General features: G+C 57.1%; 1 protein-coding gene across 5 annotated transcripts; it reads left to right on the top strand.

Annotated features, from left to right (window-relative positions):
* The first annotated feature begins 14 nt into the window (after positions 1 to 14).
* On the top strand, positions 15 to 27,912 carry CEP164 (centrosomal protein 164). Of its 5 annotated transcripts, XM_063178355.1 has the most exons (33): positions 15 to 69; positions 1,638 to 1,727; positions 2,025 to 2,136; positions 2,439 to 2,676; positions 3,159 to 3,311; positions 3,925 to 4,053; positions 4,344 to 4,421; positions 6,018 to 6,140; positions 7,916 to 8,338; positions 9,752 to 9,835; positions 10,259 to 10,342; positions 13,199 to 13,278; positions 13,482 to 13,613; positions 15,084 to 15,296; positions 15,838 to 15,972; positions 16,099 to 16,315; positions 16,873 to 16,950; positions 17,166 to 17,297; positions 17,935 to 18,057; positions 18,618 to 18,761; positions 18,942 to 19,025; positions 19,357 to 19,425; positions 19,951 to 20,129; positions 20,591 to 20,717; positions 21,081 to 21,145; positions 21,265 to 21,472; positions 22,293 to 22,400; positions 22,938 to 23,052; positions 23,497 to 23,841; positions 24,336 to 24,402; positions 24,661 to 24,777; positions 25,753 to 25,855; positions 27,222 to 27,912. In XM_063178355.1, exons 2-32 carry the CDS (start codon positions 1,649 to 1,651, stop codon positions 25,850 to 25,852), a joined length of 4,341 nt encoding a protein of 1,446 aa, XP_063034425.1. In that variant the 5' UTR covers positions 15 to 69; positions 1,638 to 1,648; the 3' UTR covers positions 25,853 to 25,855; positions 27,222 to 27,912. The 5 variants fall into 5 exon arrangements, with proteins under 5 accessions (XP_063034425.1, XP_063034427.1, XP_063034424.1 ...); XM_063178354.1 differs by lacking the exon at positions 15 to 69 and having other exon boundaries at positions 265 to 1,727; positions 27,183 to 27,912; XM_063178356.1 differs by lacking the exon at positions 15 to 69 and having other exon boundaries at positions 265 to 1,727; positions 7,919 to 8,338.
* Positions 27,913 to 27,980: the final 68 nt, after the last annotated feature.

Consider the following 27,980-nt stretch of genomic DNA (forward strand, 5'->3'; position numbering starts at 1 on the left):
GGCCGCGGCGGCTCCCGCGCTCCGGCAACCGGCGGCACCCGCGGGGCGGCGGACGGGGCCCGCGGCACGGTGAGCGGCGGGCGGGCGGGGCCCCACGGCGGCGGGGAGCCGGGCCCGGGCCCCGGGAGGGTCCCCTCGGTGAGCGGGGGCTGCGGGGAGCGGCCCCGCGCCGCGCGGTTCCGGCCTCCCGCCGCACGCGGGCTCGGGCTGTGCGAGTGTCGCGTGGGTGCTGCCGTGATACGGGCGAAAATGGCTTTTTTTCCTACTTTTTCAATTACACTGTCAACCAAAGCTGTTTGTCCTCCTTGCCAGCCGCGCTTTTGCCGTGGCTCCGGGCTGGCGCGGCGGCGGCTGCGCTGCGGCTTCGGTTCTGTTTGCACGGGGCTATAGAACGGTTTTTCGGGTTGGAACGGACCTGGAAATCACCCATTTCCACCCTATGCCGTGGGCATGGGCCTTCCACTACCCCAGCTCGCTCCAAGCCACCCATCCAACCTGGCCTTGAACACTTCCAGTGATGGGGCTGCCACAGCTTCTCTGGGCACCCTGTGCCAGGGTCTCCCCACCCTCACGGGAAAGAATTCCCTCCCCAGATCTCACCTAAATCCTTCTCTTTTAGTTTAAAGCCGTTGCCCCGTGTCCCCATCTATTGTAGCTGCCCCTCAAGCACTGAAAGGTCGCGCTGAGGTCTCTCCGTTTGTGGTGAGGCAGGTTCTCCAGGAGAGGAGTGAGCCCATCATTCATCCCCCGGGGCCAATTCCAGGGATGGGAGACGGGGCTGAGATGGTTTTGGGAGAGGAAAATAGGAACACAAGGCCCTGAGTGAGGTGCCCACACCCAAGTGCTCTGGCTGGGGACGTTTGGGAGGGGCAGTGGTGTGGTTTGGATCTCCTGAGGTTGTCTTCACCTGGAAGTGCCAGGATTAGTTAGTTGCTGCTTCTAAGACTGACTTTACATAAGAGTTATAAATACAGCGTGGGCTGAGGACACGGGGAGGTGGAGAGGGCAGTGCTGGCCGTGTCACAGGTGCTGATCCTGCTCTGGTGCTGTCACTGCAGGTACCTGGCAGGTGCCACAACCCCCGGGTCTCACAGGGAAAGCACAGGAATGCTTTTTGCACTGAGAATTTGGGGGGGGTTAGGCTGGAATGTTTGACCTTGGCGTTCAGTTGTGTGTTTGAGCAGCAGTTGTGGTCCTGCAGTGCTTGTGCTGGCCAGATGTGGCCACACAGAGCCACGGGTGAGGGTTTGGGGTGAGCTGGGTGAATTCCAGCTGTGAACCGTGCTGGATGGGCTGGAAGGGCCCAGCTGTGCTGTGCCCTGGGAGTTAAATCACAAAGCAATGCTTTGGGAGAGTTGGTTGGTTTCTCTTCCTTCCCTGTCTCATTTCAGCTTATTTTTGACCTGGTTAAGAAGTGCCTGAAGCATCTTTCCTGTAGGAGCTGTGAGGCCTGGTGGATGTGGTTATAACTGTGTTCCTGTTCAGCTCTGCTCTGCGTTTCCACAGCCCATGGCAGTGTGTGTGGGGGCTCTCTGGTTCAGTTTTGCTGCAGCAGAAGGGCTCTGCCCTGTCCTGGGGCTGGGGCATTGCCTGTCCTGAGGGCAGCTGTGACTCTGTGTGGTTCCTCCCCGTGCCAGGTGTGGCACCCATGGCAGGGGCCGTGCGCATTGGGGACCAGCTCATTCTGGAGGAGGACTACAATGAATCCTACGTTCCCATGGAGCAGGGTGAGCGAGCCTGTCTCCCCAGGGGCTGGGAGGGGGGATTCAGGCATGCAGGTCGCTTCTAGGGGCGTTCAGAACACGGGGATTGTTTCTGGAGTGCCGGAGAGGGCAGAGCACGGGGGAATTCAGCAGAGCTGAGTGTCACTCCGTGGTGTCACTGCCCCTGTCCCTGGCTCCACAGGCACTCGGGGCTCTGCTGCTGGCTTTGCCTCGGGATTTCCCAGTGTGCCCACAGCTCTGGCTGAGGAGGGTGGCTCTGCTGGCTGGGCCAAGCTCACAGTTTGCTCTCTGTTTCCCCAGAAATCCGGGATTTTGCACCAACCATCGGGATTGACCCCGACAAGGAGTCGGAGCTGCTGTGGCTGGCCAGGGAGTGCCTGGTGACCCCCCTGCCCCCCGAGTGGAAGGCCTGGTGAGAGAGAGCTCTGGCAGCAGCTGTGCTGGGCATTCCCAGTGCCAGGACAAGGGGAGCAGCTCCAGCTGGCAGAGGATTGGGTTTGCTGGGGTGTCAGGAGTGGCAGAACAGTTTGGGAAGCTGGGTATGACATCCTGGGAGAGCTGCTTCCCTCACTGGTACATTTGTGGCCCCCTGGACACATCACACTCCTCTTCCCTGAGCTTCAGGGGCTCCCACCATCAGCAAAGATATTCTGGCCTGTGCAGCTGTGTTTAATTTGTGCTCTTTCACCTTTCCCTGCTGTTTTTGCCCTGCAGCCAGGCTATCGCAGGCGGTGACGTCTATTTCTTCAACTTTGAGAGCGGCCTCTCCACGTGGGAGCACCCCTGTGATGAGCACTACAAGCAGCTGGTCATCAGGGAGAGGGAGAAGCTGCTGGCACGGGGCAGCCTGAAGAAGGAAAAGAAGGAGAAAAAAGAGAAGAAGGACAAGAAGGAGAAGAAAGAGAAGAAGAAGAAGGACAAGAAGGAGAAGCAGCTCCTGAAGGAGCTCCCTGTGAGTAGGATCTGCCTGAGAGCTTTGGGGAGGGCTGGGCAGGGGATGACAGGGACACAAAGTGCTTTGTGACCCCAGGCCCAGTGATGGGCAGTGAATCAGCTGGGTGGGAGCACTGGGGGTACAGAATCACCTTTGATTTTGGCTGTGAGACTCTCTGTGGTAAACACCCACTACTGGTGTGTCTGGGAGGGAGGGCAGGATGCAGGAGCCCTTCAGATGGGCCAGGCACCTGGAAAGCAGAGTGTGTGAGTGACTCAGCCCCTGTTTCCCCACCTGTCCCTGGAGCCACTCAGAATTCTGAAAGCAGAGTGTGTGAGTGACTCAAGCCCTGTTTCCCCACCTGTGCCATGTGTGGGTGTGGGGTCTCTGGGCAGGGTCAGCCCCACAGCCCCTGTTTGCCCAGGGGAGCCCCTCGTCCCACCCCAAGGGCAGCAGTGTCACTGTGCTGTCCTGGCAGTGACCCCCCTGTGCTCCTGCAGCCCCCAGGCTCCCAGCTGGCCCCCATCCAGCCTCCCCTGGGCAGCCTCTCTCCTCTCCGTGGCCTCACCCCGCCCTCCTCCATCACCCTCCGTGGGACCCTGGACCTGGGCAACGTGCTGGACTCCAGCCTGAGCCCCAAGGAAGGAACGCTGGTGAGGCTCCCTCTGCCCTGGGAATGTGCCCTGGAGGCACACCGCAAAGGTCACAGGTGTGGGGACACGTAAATGACAGGGTTTGTGGTCTTCTGCCGCTTTGGAAATACTGTTGTATGTTAAAAAACTCTATTTTTCTTCTAGTGCTAAATTAGTGGTGAGTTTTCTTTTGCTGTCTTTGGCAGATTGAAAGAGTTGTTTCAATAACTCTTGCAGAGGAAAAAAGAATGTTAAGTTTTAGTAGAAAGTGGTGCCCAAATGAAGCACGACAAACAATGCAAATGATGCAATTTAATAAACTACTTTCACTCTTCTATTTAAGAATAAAATTTAAAGAGCTATCGTCCTGGTTAGTGTAAGGTTTACAACCGTGTGGAATGCTTTGTGTATTTATTACTAGAAAGTGACCTGGGGGTCAATGAAACTTGTTAAATGGGAAGAAATTGACCCCTTAAAGGAAGCCAAAGCAAAATGTGTGCAAAACATAAACACCTTCAAAAGTAAACAAAGATGTTTAGTGGTAGGAAACTGACGGAACGCAGTGTCTCAGTGGGTCTGCATCTCCCTTTCCTGCTGTCTGACCTGTCCCTTCCCTGGCTCCTGGCCTGCACAGCCTGCACAGATCCCAAAGCCCTCCAGCCACACCAGGAACCTGCTGGATTTGATCTGTGACGAGAAACGTCCCTTGAACGTGGCAGTGCCAGAGAAATGGAGGGAGGAAGATGAGGACAGTGACAATGAGGTATTTGTGTGCCCTGGCTGTGAGCAGAGTGCTGGAGCCTCCTGGTGCTCTCCTGGGAGTGGCTCTTCCATTTGTGCTCTTTTCTTTGTGCTGCTCGGTCCCCAAAATCATCTGATCCTGTTTTCACATGGAGTGAACATCTGCCATGGTGTTATTCCAAGATGAATTTGGAGGTGCATTGCCATGGCTCTGCTGCCCAATTTCACTGCAGAGGAACCCCTCCTGTGGCATTGCACAGGTCAGAACTCCATTTTGGCCATTTATTTATTTAATTTTTTTTTATCCTTCAGAGTTTCCCTGGGACCTCAAGGCTGTTAAAAAACGTGTACCTGGATGTTGAAGCCCTGGCAGGCAGCTTTGACTTTGAGGTAAGACCGGGGTGATGATCCAGGTGGGAGAGGCACTGCCAGGGGATGAGTTTGCTGTGAGAGTGAGGAAGAGGCACCTCCGTTCTGCTCTCTGTATGTCAGGGAGGAAGGCTCAGTGAGGAGGAGGCACCTCCGTTCTGCTCTCTGTATGTCAGGGAGGAAGGCTCAGTGAGGAGGAGGCACTCCATTCTGTTGATGAGGGCTGGGAGGAAGGCTCAGTGAGGAAGAGGCACCTCCATTCTGCTCTCTGTTTGTGGAGGAAGGCTCAGTGAGGAAGAGGCAGCTCCATTCTGCTCTCTGATTGTGGAGGAAGGCTCAGTGAGGAAGAGGCACCTCCATTCTGTTGATCAGGGCTGGGAGGAAGGCTCCTTGGCAGCAGAAGCTGCAGTGCTGGCCCTGGGCAGGGGACAGGGGAGCCTCCTTTGGGAATGCTCTGCTGCTGTCCCTGGGTTCCACAGGAGCCCTGCACGTGTCCCCTTCTCTGTGCCAGCACCAAACCTGCTCTCCTTTCTCCTCAGCCTGCTGCTAAATCCCATGGCTGGGGCTCAGAGCAGGCAGAGCAGCCAAGGCTTGGGCAGGGGCTGTGCTTTCCCTGCCTGCCTGAGCTGGGATCAGGCTTAGCATGACAAGGGCACAATGGGAAGTGCGTTGTAAGCAGCTCTGGTGATTTGGCCCGACTGTTTGTGCTGACATTAATCCTTTCTCACCGCTTTGAAAATCCTGTTCCAGTATCTGAAAGGCAAATTAATTTCTTTTAAAGTGTTTTAGAGTATTTTCCTTATCCTTTTCACGGCGCAGGAAAATTAAGCTGTAAAGCACTTTGCTGGAGAACCTATTCAGGGCGCTGGGCAGGATCTGCAGAGGCTTATGCTAAAGTGGATGTGACAAAGAGAGCCCTGGCTGTCTCATCTCCAGACAACAGCAGCCTGTGGGGGCCCAGCTCCTCACTGCAATGTTAATGTCTGCAGGAACAAAGAGCTGCCTTGGCATTTCAGTGCCGTGGGGACGGGGCTCTGGGAATCCTTTATGGAATGGCAATTGCTGCCCAAGAGCCAGGCTGCTGGCCCAGCGGGGTGATAGCCTGGTCCTGATAAGGCAGCAGTGCCCGACTGGAAAAGAGAATTCCTCTGTAGCTCCATGAGATGGCAGCAGAAAAGCATCCCTAGGAGGAGCCTCTCTCCAAAGCAGCAGACAAGGGTTTGAGTAGCAGGTCCTAAGGGGGAAGTCTAAGCAGAAATGGGTGAAATAATGAAAAAACTGCTTCATGTAGCCCGTGGTCAGGGTTGTATGTCTGTATTGGAAGGAAATAGGAGGTTTTAGTGACTTGCTGAGCCAGGATGTTGGGTGGAGCAGAGGCAGCATCAGACACAGCTCACGGGGAGCTCAGAGCAGGAGCAGTGAGTTCCTGGAGCTGGCCAGCAGGAAAAGCAGAGTAAAGCATCCACAGCTTGGGAACGTTTGGGAATCTGGGCCTGCGAGTCCCTTTGTGCTCCAGGACTGTGTGTGGTGGGTGCTGACCCGTCCTGGGTGGGCAAATCCTCCAGCTTGGGGAGGTGCTGTGGGGGATCCTGCAAGTGGCTGTGTCCCCCCACCCAGGAGAAGAGCAAGGAGGAGCAGGAGGAGCGTGGCAGCCCTCCATCAGCTGGTGCTGCTGGTGCTGCTGGTGCTGCTGCCCAGCCCCACGGGTGCCCTGAGGAGGAAGCTGCCAGCCTGGCAGAGGTGACAGTGGCTCCCTGGCATCCCTGGCTTTGCATGCAGTAGGCAGCTGCTGGTGTTGTGGTGTGTGGTGTCTGCAGCTGCTTGGCTTGTTGCTGGTGCTGGTTAAAGTGTAATGCTGCTCGCTGGGAGCAGTGGTTTGGGAGGCAGGGATTTCCCATCAGGTAGTGCCACTTGGGGTGGGTGGGATGTTACAGCTTGGGAAAAGTCACCCAAAGCCAGTTGTAACCCAGCTGACTTGTCCAGCTCTGAAATCCAGAGAAAATCTCTAGCAAGTCTCTAGAAAATCTCATAGAAAGTCTTGCTGCAGAAGGAAAAACCTCCCTCCTCCTCCTCCTCCTCCTCCTCCTCCTGTGGGTCTGGCTGCCACGGGTCCCTTTTCTGCAGAGCTGCGTTTGTGATCATCAAGGTGTGAGCCTGACAAAAGGATTGCCTGTTATTGCCATTGAAACAGGATTCTGCCAGCCACAGAGATTATTCTGGGATATTTCAGTAGCTCAGATGAACCTGCCTGGGGAGAGGTCCTTTTGTGTGCACTCCATTGCTGGTGTGCTGACACATTTTGGGGCGTGTGTGATCCTGTTCAGGCATCAGAGCCCTGCTTGGCCTCGTTTGGGATATCCTGGACACTGCCAGGTGCCCTGGTGGGATGTCCTCAGGAGAACTCTGGAGCAAGGTGTGCAAAAGGAGCAGAACTTTCCAGCCACCCTAACCCCCATAAGAGGGGAAGCACTAAAGAACTTGCCTGTGCCCACCTTTCCTGGGTCCTGCTGTGCCCAGGGAGCCTCCCGTGGCTGGTTGGTGACCCAGGGAGCTGCCAGTGCCAGGGGGTTGATTGCAGCTGAGCCCCAGAGCTGCAGGGTTTTGGGCAGTGCCTGGAGCTGGGCTCCTCTGCCCTCTCCGTCCTGCTGGATGCTGTGCCAGGCCTGGCAGAGCAGTGACACGCTCAGAACGTGCTCCGGGAGCGCCGCAGGCCTGGCCTGGGAGCTGAGAGCGTTCCAGAGGCTCTCTGATAAAAATACACAGCTAAAATATGCGCTCAGTGTACGGAACACGGCGTGCACAGGAGGCAGCGCTGCTTGACGAGGCAGCGTGGCATTAATAAAACAGTGAGCGAGTGGGACGTGCCAGCAGCTCTGTGTGCGTGCTGATGCTGATGAGGGAGCCTTCCCCTGGCCATGTCCCTGTCCCTGGGCACTGCTGTGGCCTCCCCTCTGCTGGGAGAGGCAGCTGAACCTTTGGGTGACTAAGCTTTGATTTGGGGCTGCTTTTCCCCCATCTCTCAGCCTCCTGTGTTAGTCACAGGCTCTTTCTGAGCTCTGAGTGCTGCTTTCAGTCTGTCCCTCTGGAAGGTGGGATGGAGATCCTGCCTGCTCTCCCCTGCTTGAAATGTCAGCAGGCAGAAGCGAACTGTCCTGTCGTGGTCTCTTACAAATTTCCACCTCTCAGCAGACAGATCCAGTGTGGGAGCACAAACGGGCCTGCAGTGGGGCACGTGGATGCTCACAGGGCTGGTGGCCTTGCACAGCCGCTCTCACCCACTGTGAATAAACAAACAACAGATCAGAAAAAGCCAGAGCCCAAGAAGTGGGTGAGGTTATGCCACTGGAGTCCCTTGCCTTGGAATGGGACTACATGGAAGGAAATCAAACAGGTCTTGAAGTCACCCAAAGATTTGTGATTGTGCTGCTTGCTGTAGGAGAGCCTGCGCTGATCCTCACTCCTGCATGCCCCCGGGAGAGCGTTGGGTCTGTAATTGTGTTTGACTTGCTGCCTAGAAGGAATCCTTAAAATCGAGGCACCCCGAAGAGGCGGCAGAGTGTTGTTCCCTGGATTCTGGAGCGGCGTGCCCCCCGTCTGCAGCTCAGCTCCTCTCTGGGGAGCCTGGCAGCAGCCTGAGTGCCCAGGCAGAGCTGCGGGAGCCTGCTGGGCACCTGGCAGAAGATGCTCAGGTGGAAAGAGACGCCTCTGCAGCTGAGGAGCTGCCTCTGTCCGAGGGGGACAGGAGCTCAGCAGGGCTGGAGGTGCCCAGCTCTGCCGGGCGGCCCCGAGGTGCCCCTCAGCCTGTGGAGGGCACAGACCAGCCAGCCAGCCTGGCCGCCACTGCCGACACCCTGTCCTGTGCAGAAAGGGCGCTGCAGGAGGAGAGGGAAGAGGCAGCAGCTGATTCAGGGGCAGAGGACAGGCTGGATGATGGCAAAGTAAGAGTCCTGCCTGTGTGCTGTTGGTGTTGGCCGTTCCCATCGTCTCAGGACAGCTCTTGGGGCACTCACTGTCTGCTTTCCTGTGCAGCCAGCCCAAACCTTGCCTGCTCAGCAGGGCCGTCATTCCCGGGAGTGCTCCGAGTGCCCAGCTGGGCACCTGCAGGGCTGAGCTGGGCAGTCCTTCCCTGCTGCACACCCCACAGCCACCACAGGCGCAGCCCTGGGTGTGTTCTGTGTGTTCTGGGTCTGCAGGAGGAGCAGCCCCAGCTCCCATTGCCTGTGCTGGGCCAGCAGCTCACACGGAGCCCAGCTGCCCGTGCTGCTTTGTGTCTCTCCTGCTGTTGTTTGTCTCAGCTTGCTCAGAGCTGCGCTCACGGCTCCGTGCGAGGTGAGAGCTGGGAGTGGGGCAGAGCCCAGGGCTGTTCTGGAGCTGGGAGTGGGGCAGAGCCCAGGGCTGTTCTGGAGCTGGTTCTGGAGCTGGCAGCACACATTCTGGGAGCACAGACCCTGCCGGCGTGTGAGGAGAGCTCAGGAGCAGGGCTGGGGCTGTTCACACACTGCCTGCCCACAGCTGGGCTGCCAGACCCGCTCATGTCCACGGTCCATGGCAGGATCCCAGCCAGAACTGGGGATCTTGATGGACGATCTCTCTGCAATCTGGCTGCCTTCCTGCTGATTCTGATCGTTTCTCAAGCTCACTGATGCGTAATGTCTGTAAGAAATGATGAACTGCAAATCTGAGCCTGGAAAACGCCCTGCAGAGCTGAGGGTGCTGCTTTCCCAAGCTCATCTCTGTGCTCTGTGTAAATCTGAGGCTGGAAAATGCTCTGTGCCCTGCAGAGCTGAGGGTGCTGCTTTCCCAAGCTCATCTCTGTGCACCTGAGCTGTTCTGCTGAGCTCAGCAGGGCCACAGGGTGCTCCCACCGAGCAGCTGCAAATGGCTGGGAGTGCAGGGGCACTTAGGCACAGCAAAGTGCAATTTTAAAGTGCTTTTATGGCTCCAGCGCTGTGCTGGGAGCTCTGAGAGCTGCAGGGATCCTTGCAGATGGAGAGGAAGCAAGTGCCTTGTGTCAGGGGTGTTCAGGGAGCACCTCTGTGCCCTGCCCAGCCCCAGCTCCTGCCCTTGTGGTGCTTTGTGCTTGTCCTTGGGTCACACATCCCTGTGCTGTGGGTCACACTCATCCTTGTCCTTGGGTCACACACATCCCTGTGCTGTGGGTCACACACATCCTTGTCCTGTGGGTCACACTCATCCTTGTCCTTGGGTCACACACATCCTTGGTGTCTCCCCCATGATGTCCAGTCGCCTTTTCTTGCCCGGCTCAGGCCAGGTTTGTGCTGGCAGCAGCAGTGCCCGGGTGAAGCTGCAGGGTGGGACCTGTGCAGGCTCTGATGGGTTTTTCCTCTCAGCTTTCCAAGGCATCCGGGGTCAGTGGCTGTGAGCAGGACCTGCCAGTCTCCAGGAGCTCCGACCATGAGGTGCCTCAGCTGCTGGTGAGTCACCAAAAACTCCTTTTCTCCTCCTTTTCCTCCTTTTCTCCTTCTTTTTTCCTCCTTTTTCTCCTTTTTTCTCCTTTTCCTTTTTTTTTCTCCTTTTTCTCCTTTTTCCTCCTTTTTTTCTCATTTTTTCCTCCCTTTTCTCTTCCTCCTTTTTCCTCCTTTTTTTCCTCCTTTTTCCTCCTTTTTTTCCTCCTTTTTTCCTCCCTTTTTCCTCCTTTTCTCCTCCTTTTCTTCCTTTTCCTCCTTTTTCCCCTGGGTGTGGGCACCAGCTTCCCCTGGCACGGTGCAGTGCCCATCTCTGCGGTGCCCACTCTGCTGCCATGGGTGTGCTGAGGGGGTTCTGAGCTGTGCTGGGACGTTGCTGTCAGCATCTCTGCTTGCCCATCACACACTGCTCCTTTCTGCCGTCTCTTTTAGGGCTTGGACGCCAAGAGCCAGCTGTGCCAGGAGGGTCTGGGCATGGGGACGGTGCCCCCTGATCTGGACAGCGCCAGGAGCAAGGTCAGGGCTGTGTGGGGGATCAGGGGGGCTCTGGGGCACTGTGGTGCTGTCAGTGAGGGCCCTGCAGAGCTGAACAGGGCTGCTCTCCTTTCTTCTTTTGTATTTGTCCTTTTCTCTCTCCTAAGCAGATGGGAGGGATTTGTGTGGCAGAACACGATAGAATCAATGGGAGGAAAAGGAGGTTAACTCCCTCTGACAGATTTTGGTAGAGGGAAGCTTATTTTTAAGCATTTGGTTGCCTTGCCTGCTCTAGTGCAGGGGGGAAAGGGGCTCCTCTCAGCGGGTCTGTGGCACGTGTGTGCACGTGCCTGTGCCAGCCTGGCACGCAGCGCTGCCCAGGCAGAGATTGCTGTGGTCTCTGCTCCATCCTTGCCCTCTCAGCGTGGCTCTGAGCTGCTTTGCTCAGCCCCACGTTCCTCTGGAGCCCTCCCAGCCCATCTCCAGCTGGGCCTTGCCCTGACTGTGGCGCATCAGCGGCTCTGAGGTGGCACAGTGCCACCTGTCCAGCAGAGAGGAGCGGTCCTGTCCGCAGGGCTGTGCCTGCACAGCACACCTGTGCTCCCGTGCCCAGTAACGAGCACAATCCCATGTGAAGGGAAAACAAAGCTCCTCTGCTCCCTGCCCGGCCCTGAGCGTGCCAGTGCTGCTGGGGGCAGGCAGGGTGGGTTGGTTACAGCCCTGCCCGGGCAGAGCTGGGTGTGAAATGCAGCTCCCTGCAGAACTGCAGCTGCTCCTCTGTGTCTGTGCTCACGGGCTGGGCTGCAGGAATGTGCCTGCTCCGTGTGAGGGGCTGGCCTTGCTTTGAGTTCACTGGCAAAATATTCTGCTAAAAAATTACAAATAAAAATAAAAGACAGCTCTGGCAGCTCTGTGAGCACAGAACTGGAGGGGCTTTGTTGGTGTGATTGATTTGGCAGGAGCTGTGGTGGTGCAGAGGCTCTGTGGGATGTGTCCTGCTGGACCTGGGAGAGGGCAGGCTGCTCCTTCCCCCTTTTCCCTTTTCCCTTTCCCTTTCCCTTTCCCTTTTTCCTTTTCCCTTTTTCCTTTTCCCTTCCCCAGACTGGAGGTTCAAGATGCAGAACTGTGGAACCACAGAATGTCCTGATCTGGAAGGAACCCACAAACACCATCAAAGTCGAGCTCCTGGCCCCGCAGGGACACCCCAAACCCGCCCTGTGCCCTGTGAGTGCTCTGTGCCCATTCCCTGGGGAGCCTGGGCAGTGCCAGAGCCCCAGGACAAGGGCAGAGCTGTGCCAGGTGCTCGGTGCTGGCACCTTGCAGCAGGGTCTGAGCTGATGCCAGACGGTCCCGCGGGGTCCGGGCTGTGCACAGGGAGGAGCTGGCCCAGGATCTGTCATTGCTGTGTTCACAGCTGGTTCTGTCTGCAGCATGTGAAGGGTCCTCGGGGGATGCAGCTGGGCAGAAACAGAGCTGGGGCTGCAGAAAACTGGGCTGCTGGGGCTGCTGGGACCCTAGGCAAGGATCTGACAATTCCACAGGCAGGGCTTAAAATCTGCCCTCGTTCCCTGCAGATGGGGGCTGTCCTCACCTTCCCAACGTGTCCTGAGGTTCCTGCAGCTGTGATTCCAAGGGAGGGACTGCCCTGATGGGCAGAGGGGCAGCAGGAGCTCCAGGGCTCACAGGGGTTCCCTATGAGCCATTCCCAATCAGGATCCCTGTTCCGGGCTCAGAGCAGTTCCCCTGCAGGATCCCTGTTTGTGGCTCAGAGCAGTTCCCTGTGAGCAGTTCCCAATCAGGATCCCTGTTCCTGGCTCAGAGCAGTTCCCTGTGAGCAGTTCCCCTGCAGGATCCCTGTTCGTGGCTCAGAGCAGTTCCCTGTGAGCAGTTCCCAATCAGGATCCCTGTTTGTGGCTCAGAGCAGTTCCCTGTGAGCAGTTCCCAATCAGGATCCCTGTTTGTGGCTCAGAGCAGTTCCCTCTGAGCAGTTCCCCTGCAGGATCCCTGTTTGTGGCTCAGAGCAGTTCCCTGTGAGCAGTTCCCAATCAGGATCCCTGTTCCTGGCTCAGAGCAGTTCCCCTCTCTCCAGGATGATCCCTGCCCCATTTTCTGGCTCCTGCCCATCCCAGGCTGCTCTGACAGAGCCCATTTGAGCCAGGGATCGTTTGCTGGTCTCGGTTCTGGGCAAGTGCAGCCATCAGTCCCAGGGGCAGGAGGGGCTGGCTGGGGGCCCTGCCCAGGCTGATGTGATGGGAGCTGACAGCACTTGCAGGGAACCCTTCTGCCGTTTGCTCTGCTGCACATTTGCATTAATTACTGCGGCGTTAATTCCGCCCTGCCTCGGCCCTGTGCCAGGGGCTGGGCTCACCTGCTGGGGTCCCCAGAACCCTGGGAATGGGCCCTGCCTGCTTCCCTGGGGCTCACAGGTGAGGGGGGATGTCCTTGCCCTGCTCAGGTGTCCGTGCTGCAGGGACAGAGGGAGCTGGGAGCAGCTGATTATTTCACATTCAGACACTTTCTATTCATATTTCTGGTACTTACTATGCCACAAATGAGCCAACTGGATGCTCAGTGTGCTGCCAGGGGGGCTGGGTTGCTGAGGTGCCCCTGAGTCAGAAATGCCTGGATGGAGACTCCGTGCAGCCCCTCACACCCTGCCCCAGAGTCCAGGTGGGAGACAGGACTGAGTCCTGATGTGGTTTTTGGTCTCAGACAATGCAGCCTGTGCTTCATTGCCGCAGCACTCTGTGTGAGGGACATTTCTCTTTTGGGAGATTGCTCTCCTGTGCTTTCCAGGGAGTTCAGGATTGTAAAATGAGCTTCAGGAAAGAAAAGCCAAACCCATATCCCCAGTTCTGAGGGAGTCACAAACCCCACCGTGTTTGCTTTTACCTGCAGGAGCTGGGAGAAGAGGACAAAGACCAAAGCAAAGCCAGTGTGGAGAAGGAGCAAAGGAAAGGAGCAGAAGCTGCTGAGAGGTATGGTACAAACAGGGGCACAGGGGAGGCCTGGGCAGCTCCAGCTCCTGCTGCCCTCCTTGCCTTGCTGTGCTCACTGCAGCCTGCCCAGGTGTGCCCAGGTGTGCCCTGTGCAGCTCCCCCTGTGCTGCAGCCTCTGCCAGGACCTTGCCCACCTGCCCTGGGCTCGCCTGATCTTGTGTGCCCTCTCTTGTGCTGCCCAGTGAGAGGGATCCCAGCGCTGCTGAGACGCCCCTGGAGCCCTGGGGCCCAGAGAATCCCCGTGGGGAGGAGCAGCAGGAGGGAGCCCTGGACAGCCTGGTGGATCCCGAGGAGCTGCCTGGCCCACAGAACCTGTAAGGGCTTGGTGGCAGTGCCTGGTGTGTGGCTGGGACTGCTCCTGTGCCCCTGTCCCTCTGTCCCTGGGCTTGGTGGGCACAGTGGGGCTGTGTGCCCGTGCCAGCAGCTGTGCCCCTGCCACCGTGCCAGCTGAGCGGCCTGGGCAGGGCCAGGGCAGCAGCTCAGGGCTCCCTGGGATGAGGGGAGCTGCTGCTTTGTCTCTGGGAAAGCCTTTCCTTTTGTGTTCTCCCTCCCACAGAACCTGCTGGGTGATGCTGAGCTGGGCAAAACCCCACAGATTCAGCCCATTTACAGCCACTGGGCACCTCGGGGGCAGCGAGACAGTGGGGTCAGAGCTGAGCCCTCGCCCAGGCTGCTGTTGTGTGCTGCTGTGTGGGTTCCTGCCTGCAGCTCAGGGGCTGAGAGCTGCTGACTCTGCATTGCCATCAGGGACACAGCAGCAGGTGCAGCTGCAGGGATCAGGCAGTGTCCATGGGGACAGGGGTCTCTGTTCTCCAGGAGCTGTGTAAATGTGTGTGTGTGTGTAAATGTGTGTGTGTCTGTGTGTGTAAATGTGTGTGTGTGCTGGGGCTCCTGTGCAGCACAGTCTGGGGCAGAGGAACGAGGTGATGCCCGGGTGGAAGGGGCTGAATGGCTCTGCAGAGCAGCCTGGTGAAGGACACCTGGTGCCAGGGGGGCTCCGTGAAGGGGGATTGTTCCAACCCCACCTCTTTACCTCTTTGCTGTGCCTTGCTCTCTGTGCTAATGGCTGCAGAAATGACCTTTTCTCTCCTGGCTGAGGCTGAGGAGCTGGGGCTGTTGTTTCCCTGGCTCCTGGCAGGATCCCTCTGCCTTGCCCTGCCAGTCTCACAGCATGGTGAGACCTTCCTGCTTTGTTCCCTAGCAAAGAGCAAAAATCTTCCTTCCTAGACTAATCTCGATTTTCCCCTCCTTCCCCTTCAGCTTAAAATTTCGCTGCTGTCTCTCTGAAAAATACCTAATTAGGACCAGATTGGGTTTGGATTTTTGGAGTGCTGAGGGCTTTCTGTTGCCTGAGCTGGCAAGTTCCCAGCACACTTCAGGCTGCAATTGCAGAAGGAATACCTGGTCCATGAGAAGCAGCAATCCCTGGGCTGGGAGGGATACCTTGGGAGCAGGTACTGATGGATCTGCTCCTGTGCCTGGCAGCCTGGCCAGGGCTTTTCCTCAAGCCAGATTTTATTGACAGATTTTATTTTGGGTGGGCCACAGCCAGAGTTATTTGGGCCTGGGGTGCAGCTGGGGCTGGGTTCATTGATCAGCTGGAGATTCTCTGGAGCCACCAGTGATCCTCAGGAACCTCCTGAGGTCAGCAGTGAAGCTTTTGGAGTAGGTGGCTCTGAGATTGTTGGTTTGGGGTTGATGCTGTGTGCAGGAGATGGGTGCTCCTTTTACGTTTCTCTGTTTTCTGTCACCCTTTAGCCAAAGGAGCTCTTTGTCTTTGGTAGGGAACCTGAGAAGGACATGGAGCAGTCCTTGAGCCAGCCTCATGATGAATCCCTGGAGGAAATCGTCAGGGAGGTGGAGACAGAGCTGGAGCAAGAGGAAATACATTTATTTCCAGCAAAGGAGGAGAAAACCCAGCAGTTCCAGGAGGAGATGAGGCAGGAGGAGGAGGAGGAAGCTGAAAAGCTTCATCAGCAAAAAGCAAAGCCCCTCAGGTACTTTCCTTTTTTTACTCCATCTCCTGCAAGCCTTTCCAAGGGGGATTTTGTGCTGCTGTAGGCACCACTGGGAATGGGGCAGAGCTGGGGAAGGAGCAAGATCAGGGCTCTCAGGGAGGAGGAGGAGGAGGAGGAAGGACAGGCATTGGATCAGGGCTCATCAGGAAGATGCAGAAATGGCACCTAGAGGGGAAAAAAAAAAGTGTAGCAAAAGGGTATAATATGGAAATGTGGAGCTTCCAGATGTGCTAATGCATCCAGGTACCTTGCCTGGGAGCCTGCATGCATTTAATGAGAGTGGATTTCACTTACGTGCAAAAAAAAAGAACAAAAAACCCCAAAGAAGTGTAAACTGTGATGAGATAGCAAGTTTTAAAGCCACCCTGCTCAGGGTTGGTGCTGGGGCTCCATCTCCTGTGCCAGCAGCAGGTCCTGCAGGTGTGGGGGGAATGAATGTGTCGCCCCAGCTGAGCTGGAGCCCTCGGACAGGGGACTGGGAGGCACTGAACCCATTTCCTTTGGTTTTATTTTCTGTCAGCTCTCCAGAAGAAGATTTAGCAAAGCCTGAGCAGGAAGAGCAAGAGCTGCTGCTCAGAGAGGAGAAAGCCCAGAGGCTGGAGGAGCTGCGAGCCCAAATGGCCTCAGAGCTGGAGGCAGAGGAGCAGAGGATGAGGTGGGAGGTTCTGCTGCCGTTCCTGGGCTGCGCAGGGCTGGCTTGGAGGGCAGGGCTGGGCACAAAGCCAGCAGGGATGAGCCCCCTGCATGGATCCATCCCTGTGCTCTGTCCCATACCCAGCAGGGCAGAGCAGGAGGCCCGGCTGCAGGAGCTCAGGGACGAGGGGCAGTGCCAGCAGCTGCTGGAGCAGGAGAGGCTGCAGAGGCAGCAGCAGCTTGCCCTGGAGGAGATGAGGCTGGCAGCAGAGCGGGCCCGGCAGAAGGAGATGGGCGAGCTGGAACAGGAGCAGGAGGAGTTCCTGAGCCAGCTCAGGGACAGGCTGGACAGGGAGAAGAAGAAGGTGAGACCTTTGTGGCCAGGCTGAGCCATTCCTGGCTGGCAGGGCAGTGCCAGGTGTGGGGTGAACTCACACCTGCAGGGTTTTGAGGGCACCGAGGGCAGGTGCCAGGGCTGTTGGGGGCACAGGGAGGTGGGCAGGAGGGCTCCCCAGTTGTTATTGATTAACTAACAATTACTGCCATGGCCACTCTGCACTGAAGACAAATAAGGATCACAAGATAAGGATCGCTGTGTGTCTCCCCAGCCCTGTTATCAGATCAGAACCGAGCTGAGCCTTTATCAGCTCCCAGCCCCTCTCTGGCTGCTGGTTCAGCCCTGCAAGGACCTGGGCAGCCCCTCGATGGGGCATTTCCAGTCCCTGCAGCCCAGCATGATGGGGGTTCATGGAGATCCCTGCAGGGAAAGCCCAGAGGGAGTGAAGGCACCTGCAGTGATCCCGTTTGGAGGGGGGGTCACTGCCGTGCCTGTTGGTGCTTTTGGACAGGGTTTAATTGCAAATGCGCCTCATCCCCACACGCAGAGCTTTCCCAGCAGAGTGTTGTGCTCGTGTTTCTGCAGGCAGCAGAGGAGCTGGAGGAGCAGAGTGCCAGGGAGCTCCAGCAGCTGAGGGCTGCAGCCGAGGAGAAGCACCGCGAGGTGAGGACGGTGTCCTCAGAACGTCAATGGTTGGGGTTTATTTTTTCCTCATGCTGTCACCAAAGGTGGCCAGGGAGGGTGGCATTAGTTTTTTCCCCCTCCCTGGCTGCGTTTCTGGTCTGGCTCAGCTGCAGGCAGGGCTGGTGGGGCTGTGGAGGGCATGGGATGGATCCTGTGCAGAGGCTGAGGATCTCTGGGGGTGCCTTTCCTGCCAGGTCATTGCCAGCCTGCAGGCCCAGCTGGCAGAGGCACAGAGCAGCCAGGAGGCCCAGCTACGCGAGGAGCTGCAGAGGGCAGACCAGAAAGTGCAGGAAAAAGCCCTAAAAGTGAAGGAATACGAGCGTGAGGTGAGTGGTGGCTCTGTGCTGAATGTTGTTCACACTCTCAGGTGTGGGGAGAGCTCTGGGTGCCCACAGCCCTGCCTTGGGGAGCAGGACATCCCCCAGCATCTCACCTCAGCGGGGTGAAGGCTCTGTGCTCCCCAGGACACAGTCCCTGGTGCTGTGACCGTGTTCACAGGGGTCTGGGGATGAGGGAAGAGATGAGGATCTGACTCCGTGTTCCAGAAGGCTGATTCATTATTTTATGCTATATATTACATTAAAACTATACTAACAGAATAGAAGAAAGGATTTCATCAGAAGGCTGGCTAAGAATAGAAAAAGAAGGAATGATAACAAAGGCTTATGACTGACCAGACAGCCCAGACAGCGGGACTGTGACTGGCCATTAATTAGAAACAACCCCATGAGACCAGTCCCAGATGCACCTGTTGCATTCCACAGCAGCAGATAATCAATGTTTACATTTTGTTCCTGAGGCCTCTCAGGAGGAAAACTCCTGAGGAAAGGATTTTCCATAGAAGATGTCTGTGACACTGATCCCACTGTGCCCTGGGCTGGGTGGGGGGCTGGTTTTGGGGACCCCACTGCAGTGCAGTGCTGCAGCTCAGGGGAGCCCCTTTCCCTGCCCCTTTCCCTGCAGCTCAGCGAGCTGATGGGCGACCGGCGGCGGGAGGTGGAGAAGGAGCACGAGAGGAGGATGGAGAGGATGAGAGAGGAGCACAGGGAGGCCCTGGAGCGGATCCAGCAGCACTTCGAGGAGGAGGTACTGCCTGGGGGGCTGCACTTGCCCTGGGTGCTGTCTGTCCAGCTGGAGAGCCCTGTGTGTCTGTGCTGCATTGGAGAGCTCTGTGTGTCTGTGCTGGAGACCTCTGTGTGTCCATGCTGGAGATCCCTGTGTGTCCTTGCTGCATTGGAGAGCTCTGTGTGTCCATGCTGGAGATCCCTGCATGTCCATGCTGCATTTCTGGAGATCCCTGCATGTCCGTGCTGCATTTCTGGAGATCCCTGCGTGTCCATGCTGCATTTCTGGAGATCCCTGCATGTCCGTGCTGCATTTCTGGGGATCCCTGCATGTCCATGCTGTATTTCTGGAGATCCCTGTGTGTCTGTGCTGCATTGGAGATCTCTGCATGTCCGTGCTGCATTTCTGGAGATCCCTGCATGTCTATACTGTATATCTGGCGATCCCTGCATGTCCATGCTGCATTTCTGGAGATCCCTGCATGCCCATACTGTATATCTGGCGATCCCTGCCTGTCCATGCTGCATTTCTGGGGGTCCCTGTGCCTCACAGAGGTGTTCCCCTTCCCCCTGGGCTGGCAGGAGCGCCGGCAGAGGTCGGAGCTGCTGGAGGGGCTGCGCAGCGAGGCCGCGCGGCTGCGGCAGCTGCACGAGGCCGAGCTGCAGCGGCTGCAGGCGGAGCTGGAGGGGAGGCTGGCGGCCCTGCAGCAGAGGCACAGGGAGAAGGTGAGCAGCAGGCCCTGCCTCTGGCCCCTGGGGCTCCTCAGAGGTGCCCTGGAGGCTCCCCACCCTGTCCCCCTGTCTGTCGCCAGCGCAGAGTGACGGACACGAGTGGCAGGTCACAGCTCCCGGCTTGTGTTTTACTGGTGAGGGGGGAGCCTGTGCCCTTCTCTTTAACCTGTGCAGGAAAGAAAGCTCCAGGATTCAGAGAACGAGCTCGAGATCCGCATGAAGAGCATCCAGGCCAGATCAGAGAAGCTCCAGAGCCAAGTGAGTCCTCACAGAGCTCCCCTGACCTGTGCCAGTCCTGGGGCTGGTTCCTCATGGGAGCTGCTCAGGAAAGCTCAGCCAGGGCTTCTGCTGCCATCCCACTGAGAGTGAAGCTGTGTCACCAGTCAGAGCAGGGCTGAGCATTGCTGGTGTTTGCTGGGAAAGTCCAAGCTCTGGGTTTGCTCAGTGCTTTGGGGGCAGTGAGAGGGGTCACAAAGCAAACCTGACAACTCTCCTCGTTTTGGAATGGCTGTGAGACTCAGGCCTGAGGTGCTGCTCAGCATCAGCAGTGCCCTGGCTCTGACACTGGCCTGCCCTTCCCCTGTGACAGGAGGAGTCCCTGCAGAGGAGGAGGCAGCTGCTGCTGGACGAGGACGGACGGATGCAGCTGGAGAGAGACGTACGGACGCCTGGGCTCGAGAGGGGCTGTGCTGCTCTGGGCTGAGGGCACAGAACTGGGGCTTCAGGGAACTGGGTGGTGGGTCATTCTGAGCTCCCCAAAGAGAGCAGTCCTGTTCTCCCAGGATGGGTGTGTGTCTGTGTAGCTCTGGGACCCTGTGAGCTGTGTGCCCCTTGTTTGGCTCTTGGGAAGATGACTGTGAGGGATTGTCACTACAGGACACGAAATAACACAAGTGCACACCGCTGTTCTCAAGGTGAAGGAGAAAAGGGAAGTTTATTTTCTGACTTTATCATTTATAGTTTTCTAAAAGTGACAGCGGATTGGAGGGTGACAGTGCCACCTCTCCAATGACACTGGTCAAGCTAACAGTCCATCAACTTTTTCTTCTTCTATAAAGGAATGCAGAACAATGAGTTATTTACAGAAAGCGTGTGAGAAAGTTCACTACAAGAATGTCAGCCTCAGAAGGCTTAGAAAATCTTAAAAAACCAGGGTGATAAGGGATGTCCTGTGTTCTCCCAGGAGGCTGCTCTGGCCTCTCAGCTGCGCCTGGAGGAGAGCAGGAAGGAGCACTGCAGCCTGCTGGAGTCCGTGCGGCAGCTGCGCAGGACCCTGCAGGAGCTGCAGGACCAGAAGGCTGAGCTGGAGGCCCAGGTGGACCTGCTGCAGAGCCGCAGCCAGAGGCTGCACAAACGCATTGGGTGCGTGTGAGGAATTGCCTCTGATACCCCAAAATCTGCCCCGTGCCCCTGGCAAACCTCCCCACCCTAACCGGGGCCTCTCCCCGACCTCTGAGCTCTGTTGGGCCATGTTCCTGCAGAATCCTCAGGTGCCCATGGGGGCACAGAGTTGCTGGGGGCTGGTTCTGGATTTTTCATTAACTCAGGGTGTGAATTTCAATTTGCTCCTTCACCTCTGCAGGTCAGGTTTGCCTCCTCCGCTCCTGCCTTGGGTGGTTAATGAGGGGCTGTGAGAGGGGCACAGAAATGCAAAGAGGTTTTCCTGAGGGGGCTGAGCTGCTCAGGAGGGGTGGGAAGCAGTTTCCCTGCCCAGCCCTGGTGTTGCCAGCCCTGTGGCCATTTCCCTGCTGGAATCTGGAGCTCACTCTGGACACCAGTGCAGGCTAATCAAGTGCCTCTGCTGCTGCTTTTTCCTGTGGCAGAGAGCTGGAGGAAGCAATCAGGAGCAAGCAGGAGGCTCTGAAAGAACTGGAGGCAGAAGAAAGCGTGGAATCTCCAAGAAAGAAAGCTGAGCTCTGTGTTGAAGACCTGAGAGAAACTCCTCAAGCTGTGAGTAAAGCAGCCTGTGAAGGTGTTTGCCTTGCGAGATCTGAGGCTGAAACTCCCTTGAAAATCCCAGCATTTGTTCCTTCTGTTTGAAACCATTTGAGGTGCAGAGATGGATTTCTCTTTGCTGGTGTGTTCAGTAGTATTTGCAGGTGTCTGTCTATTATTGGTGGGTGGAGAGGAGTGTGGGGCACTCAGATCAAAAGCAGGGACAGAAATGCCTTTGTTACCCTCAAGAGCCACATCAGGAGCATCCCCGGTGCTGTGCTCAATCTGGGCAGTGCCACGGTGATGTCAGCGGATCCTTAGGGGCCCGGCCTTCTGTTTCCCCCATAAACACTTGGCTTTTCAATATGTCACCCCCAGCACTCGTCCAGAGAGCCTTCCCCAGCCTCCCAGAGCCCCGAGGAGAGCGAGCTGCAGCTGGACCGGTGAGCTCCCGTGCGGGAGAGCTCCTGCTCTGTGCTCGGTGTGCCCCGAGCCCGTTGGGGGCTGCTGCGTGAGCCGGGCAGCGGCACAGGGAGCCAGCACAGCCCTCCTTTCTGCCCAGAGTGCAGAGTTTCCTCTCGGCCGAGGGGCAGTCCCTGCGCAGCGCCAAGGAGTTCCTGCAGCGCCAGAGCCGCTCCCTGCGCCGGCGCCAATCGGCGCTCAGGGCTGCCAGCCTGCAGTGGCACCAGCGCCTGCGCGGGGCCCAGGGGGCCGAGCAGGGTGCCCACAGCTCCCAGCTGCTGCAGGGAGTGCGCCAGAACCTGCAGGAGGTGAGCCCTGGGCGCTGCCTGAGCCTGGCTGTTGGGATCACAGAGCGCCCGCAGCCCTGGCATCTGCTCCTGCTGCTGGGGTGGGCTTGGGGACCCTGCGCTTGGGGACCCTCGTGGATGGGGGCTTGGTGTCCCTGTTGGTGTGGGCTTGGGGACCCTCTTGGTGAGGGCTTGGGGACCCTCTTGGATGGGGGCTTGGTGTCCCTGTTGGTGTGGGCTTGGGGACCCTTTTGGATGGAGGTTTGGGGACCCTTGGTGGGGGTTTGGGGACCCTGTTGGATGGGGGCTTGGGGACCCTCTTGGTGTGAGCTTGGGGACCCTTTTGGATGGGGGCTTGGGGACCCTGGGCTGGGGGACCCTCTTGGTGAGGGCTTTGGGACCCTCTTGGATGGGGCCTTGGTGTCCCTGTTGGTGTGGGCTTGGGGATCCTTTTGGATGGGGATTTGGGGACCCTTGGTGTGGGCTGGGGGACCCTCTTATTGTGGGCTTGGTGGCCCTCTTGGTGTGGGTTTGGTGACGCTGGGCTTGGGGACCTTCTTGGTGTGGGCCTGGGGACCCTCTTGGATGGCGGGCTCGGGGACCCTCTTGGATGAGGTTTTGGAGGTGAAAGCTCCTTTTCCTCGGGCTGAGCCTGCTCTGAGCCGTGTGCTCACTGTGATGTGCACACCCCTTCCCACACTCTCAAGGACCTGGAGGGATTTCAGTGCAGCAGCCCTCCCTGTGCTGAGCACAGTGAGGTGGTGGCACTCATCCCGGCTGCTGACAGGCATTATTTCAGTCCTTGCTGTTTGATTTCCCTCCCTGGCATTGGTCTGTGCAGGAGGCAAAGGAGCTGGACAAGATGAAGTCGGCCATGCACAAAGGACAGGTGCTGCTGAAGAAGAAGGAGGAGAAGCTCAGCCAGCTGGAGTGCTCGCTGCTGGAGGAGGTAAATCTCCTGGTGCTGCCAGCAGAGCTGGATTGTGGATCCACTCTGTGTGAGAGCACCAGAGGCTGCTGAGTGTGTGGCTGCAGCTTGGAAAGGCTGCACGGATTGAGCCTGGAGAAAATGGGCAGGTCACCTCCTGTGAGCTGGGATGGAGCCTGCTCTCCTGCCCAGAGCAAACCTTGGAGCCTTTGGCTCTGCCATGAGCCTCAGGCAGGGCAGCAGCAGCTGCAGCAGAAGCAGAGCTTTGCTGGTCAGACTCCTGCCCGTGGCACAGAGAGCCCAGGCCTGCAGGAGCTGTGGGGTTATTTACAGCACAGCCCTCCTGCTCCACGTGGTGCTGCCTTTGGCCTCTGCACCCCGAGAGCCACAGCAGTCTCCGGGCAGTCAGGCTGTGCTGTCAGGGGCTGGAGACGAGTTTGCCTTCACTTGACCTGTGCCTGACTGCAGCCCAGCTCTGCAGGCAGATTTCCAGTGGCTTTTGTGTTCCAGGGATGATGCAGCAGCTTTTACTGGCTTTGTTTTCCTGCTCCTGGGCAGCTCTCAGATGAGGACACGCTGAAGAGCTCTGCGTGCAGGAAGGTGGTGACGTTTGATCTGAGCTCCTCCGAGGACACAAACAGCACGGCCAGTGTGAACCTGGGCCAGCCCAGGTGTAAGTGCCCACCATGGGGGGCTGCAGGCCTGCTCTGCCTTTCCCTCTCACCTCTCTGCTGTGTCCAGGGCAGGTCTGGCACTGCTCTGTGTCCCACCCCTGACTGCAAAACTCATTTCCTGCCTTAGTGGCAGATAAGAGGGATGGGATCTGTGGGTGAACCTGCCTGTTAGACCTCTGTGGATTGTGAAACCTCTCTGGTTTCCCTCTGGTCCTGCAGATCTGTATGGCTCCTCTGCAGGACTCTGGGCTTCCCCTTTCTCCCATCATGGCAGGAGAGGCTGCTGCCGCTCCCTCTGTGCTGCTCTGCTTTCTCGTGGGCTGTGCTTGCCCGGAGTGGTGCTGGGGAGGAAGGGCAGGCAGGCAGCAGGGCTGCTTCCTTGCACTCAGGCTGCTCCTGTCAGCGCTGGCCTCTGATCCCCTCCTTCCCCTTTGTCCCTCCAGCTGACCTGAGCGTGGGTGTGTGGCCCGTGCTGCAGCAGGACAAGATCCAGCACCTGAGGGACTCGGTGCAGAGCATCACCAGCGAGCTCAGCGGGGTCCTGGGGCTCCTGGACTCCCTGAGCCAGCAGCAGCCCCCCCCGCTCACCTCCACGCCCCACCAGGGCATCCCCCTCCCCAGCCACCCCTCCTTGGCCGGCCTGGGGGGCGGCAGCTGCCTGGAGAACCCCCCCAGGGTGTCCCCCCTGCACCAGTGGGGCCGGGGCAGCAGGGCCAGCTCCAGGTGCCCCGTCCCAGGGCAGTCTGTGGACAGCATGCTGGCAGAGAAATGGCACAGGTATTTCCCAGGTGAGTGTCCCGGCCTCACCCCGCCTGCTTTGCTGGTTTTGTCTCAGGCCTCCAGGGCTGGGGATGGTGGGGGCACTGGTGCTGCTTAGGAAGGGTGCTAAGGGGATAAGGGATGAGCAGCTCCTTCCAGAAGTGCAGCATGGGGCTGATCCTGCCCTCCTGCTCTTTGATAGCCAAGGGAGCAGCAAAGGAGGAGCCAGCCCTGTCCCCTGTGGCACCAGGGGTCTCCATCTGTGTCCTTGGTGTCCTTGTGGGGCAGGAGAGCACACCCAGGCAGAAATGTCGATTTTTGGGGCTCTGTGTTTCATGTCTGTTTGTTTTGCAGAAATGTGGATTTTTGGGCTCTGTGTTTCATGTCTGTTTGTTTTGCAGAAATGTGGATTTTTGGGGCTCTGTGTTTCATGCCTGTTTTTGCAGAAATGTGGATTTTTGGGGCTCTGTGTTTCATGTCTCTCTTGCAGAAATGTGGATTTTGTTTCATGTCTGTTTTGCAGGTGGGTTCTCGTGGCTCGGTGGGACTCCTGTGCCCCTGGACAGCAAGCTGGGCTATGTCCCTGCAGAGTAAGGACTTTTCCCTTGAGTTCCCCCTGTGCTGCTTTGTTTCTCTGCACTCATTATTGGTCACTCCTCACATAACCAGTACATTACAATTTGACAATTACTGTGAACTACTTACTGAGGAGAAAAGGTGAATTATCAGTAGATATATTAGAGGAGGTGTTTTTCCTTCAGCAGCCCATCACTTTCTCATCTCTGGGATAATTTCTTCCCAGACCTCTTTTTTTTTCCCCACTTACCCTCTCTCTCTCTCTGCCACAGTGAACAAATCAGGCTCTTCCAGCACTCCAAATTCAGTGAGCCAGAGACAAGGAATATTGAGGGGATGATTGAGAGCAACAAGAAATGGCTGAAAGACTTCAAGAAGGATTCCAAAGTGTATCTTTTACCTGGCTCTGGTCTTTATTGCATTCCTGCTTCCTGCAGGAGGTGGGAGGAGGGTGGCAGGAGGGGTGTGAAATGAAGAACTGAGCAGCAATTTCGAGGCCTTGGCCTCTGTTGCAGTGCCTGGTGCTGCAGGGGTGTTTGGCAGATGGAGCAGGAGTGATCTGAGTGCTGCTCTCTGGTCTGTACCTGAGTGAGGAAGTTTCCCTTCCTTTCCCTGTGTTGTGATGCTTTTAAGGGATGCTGCTCAGCCGTAGAGGAGCAGTTTGAGCAGGGAATGTGAGGATTTAAAAATATGGGCATTTCCCTTCCTTTCCCTGTGTTGCGATGCTCTTCAGTGATGCTGCTCAGCCATAGAGGAGCAGTTGGAGCAGAGAATGTGAATATTTAAAAATATGGGCATTTTCCTTCCTTTCCCTGTGTTGTGATGTTCTTTAGTGATGCTGCTCAGCCACAGAGGAGCAGTTGGAGCAGGGAGGGTGAGGATTTAAAAATATGGGTTTAAACAGTGCAGAGTGGAGGATGGGGCGGGCAAAGGGCTGCTTCTGGTGCCATGGATGGAGCCCTTGGCACGGGCAGGGCCTGCTGGGCAGCCTGGAGGAGGTGAGGGCACCTGGGGATGGGTGACTGGGCTGTGCTGGGGCAGCGAGGGCTGGGCTCTCTCCAGCTCTGGTTTGAGGAATTCTGTAGCACAGGGCTGGATGCAGGGAGCAGGGCCTGTCTGTGCAGTGAGCAGGGACGCTCCCAGGGGTGCTGTGCTGAGCTCTGGGTGTCTCCTCCGTGTACACTGATACCAGCAGCACAGCTCCCTGCTGCCCTGAGCGCCGTGTGCCTCTGGATCCCCTGATCCCCCCCTAATTCCCTTTCACTGGGCTGGAGCACGGCCTGTGTGCTCTGGGCTGGCTCAGTCCCTGTCCTGGCTGGGCTGACCCTGCTGGGAACCAGGATTTTCCTTCACCCAGCTGCCAGAGCCCTCTCCCCACGGACGCAGCAGCCCCTGGGCAGCGGCCCCAGCCTCCTGCAGCTGGGGCTGGATGAGAACAGGGAGATCAAGGTGTACCACTACTGACAGGTGGGGTTCTCCTCTGCAGGGAGGGTGGGCTGGGGGCCTGGGCAGGCTCCCCACCGTGGGCTGGGCTTTGGGGATGCCCACCTGGCACCTCCACTGTGTCTGTGGCCACGTCCTTGAAACTGGGTGTTTCTGCAAGAGAGTGGAGGAAGGGGCAAATAGAACTTCCCAGGTGGGTTCTTCTAATCCTGTAATGTGTCCAAATATGCTTTATAGACTGTTTAATCCAGCAGTGACATATCAGGGCTTCAATAAATCAACACTGCCCTCATTGGTATTCCAGCGATGGCAGGGCACGGCTGTGAATCACAGAGGAGTGGAGTTAACTGGTCAAGGGGGAGGATGTGCATCCAGCTGGGGCCCTGCTGGAGGAAATGGGTCAGGGAACGAGCCTGCCCCCATGCCCAGCAGTGCTCGGTGCCAGGTGGGCAGTGCCAGGCGGCCCCTGGCACTTGGGAGCAGCAGGATGGGGGAAAAATCAGGGAATGGCACGTGCTGGGGAATTTCTGCTTGTTTGGGGTGGGAGATGTGGGAGCTGGGCCAAGAGTGGCAGGTCTGGAGGTGCCCTCCCTGCTCCTCTCATGCCAGGCTGGCCAGAGCTGGGCAGCAAAGCAGCTGCTGCAGCTCTGTGTGTGATGGCAGCAGGAGCAGAGAGGTGAGCCTGCGAGGATTTAAAAATATGGAAGTTTTAAAAAAAAACCGAGGGAATAGTTTTTTTTAAATATTTAAAAATATTTTAAATAGTTCTAAAACTAGTTTTTAAACTATTTTAAATAGTTTTTAAATTTTTTTTAATATGGAAGGATTTAAAAATATGGAAGCAGGACATGGGGAGGGTCTGTGAAACAAAGGAGCTCCATCCCTGTGATGGCAGCAGGAGCAGCATGGTGGCAGGATGTGGCAGGGTGTGTGCAGCTGCTGGTGCTCTGTCCCCTGATGGCAGCAGGAGCAGCAGGATGGTGGCAGGACACAGGGAGGGTCTGTGCAGGCACAGTGAGGAGCTCCTGTGGGTGCTGGGCATCCTCCATGCCCTTGGTGGGAGAGGGATCCAGCTCAGCAGCTGGGATCTCCTTCATGCACGGATCCTGGAGGGCAGAATTGCTTTTTTGCCCCAGAATTGCTGCTCCTGCAGCAGATCCATGGGGATCAGGGCTGTGGGAAGTGGCTGAGGAGTTGGGATGGGCAGCTCCTGGAGCTCCCAGCGTCTCCTGGCTTTGCTCGCCAGGTTCCTCTGGGACACGTGCAGAGGGTGTCCCAGCCAGCAGGCATGCTTGGGGCCGGGAGAGGAGGAGGCAGGCTCTCATGGAACGTGCTGTTTGGTTGTTGTCAGCATTTGCTCCGAGCTGGCTGTGAATGTTTGATGCTTTAGGAAGCTGCGGCGCCGCTCGCCCGTCGGGCTGCTGAGGATGCTGCGCTGCGAGGAGCCCATCTGTGAGGAGCCATCTTCACAGCCTCTCTCCTGACCCAGTGCTGGGGGAGGCTCTGGAGCTGCTGTCCCTGTGCTGTGAGAGCCCCTGCGCTGGGTGAGGGTGCCCTGCTCTGCTCCCTGCATACGCCCTGAGCCCGGCACGGGCATGTTTACATGCAAATACAAATACGGAAATATATTTTTGATGAACACCATTTTGAAGCTCTCTTAAGAATGTATTTATTTTGTTTTTCCTTGCTGTTTTTCTAGAGTTTTTGTAATTGCTCATTAATAGCCTTATTCCTTCCTAGGAAAGGAGGGATCCAAACAAAGATATCCTCTGTTGCTGGATTGCACAAAGCCCTTCCTGCAGGGATTTTGCTTTTAGTTTACTGCATACTCAGAGGACACAGGGCAGTGCTTCCAGTCAGGGGTTTTAGAGGGGACCCCACAGCTGTGGTTGCTGTGGCCCAAGCCATATCACTGAGTCCATTCTGTGTTTTGGGAGCAGCATGCATTAATGGTGCAGGGAAATGCCATTTTTTAAACAATAACTCGGTTTGAAACGTGCTCCTTTTTCCTGTTAAAAGCCGGGATAGCAGCTGTATCTGGTTTTGTATAAATTAAATCAACATGAGCCTGTTTTGTATGATGCTGGTGGTTGTCACTGTGTTTTGTTGTAGCTGGGTACCCAGCTGTACTTACCTCTCACATCTCCCC

This window comes from Melospiza melodia, chromosome 29, assembly GCF_035770615.1.
Source record: "Melospiza melodia melodia isolate bMelMel2 chromosome 29, bMelMel2.pri, whole genome shotgun sequence".
Classification (NCBI taxonomy): domain Eukaryota; kingdom Metazoa; phylum Chordata; class Aves; order Passeriformes; family Passerellidae; genus Melospiza; species Melospiza melodia.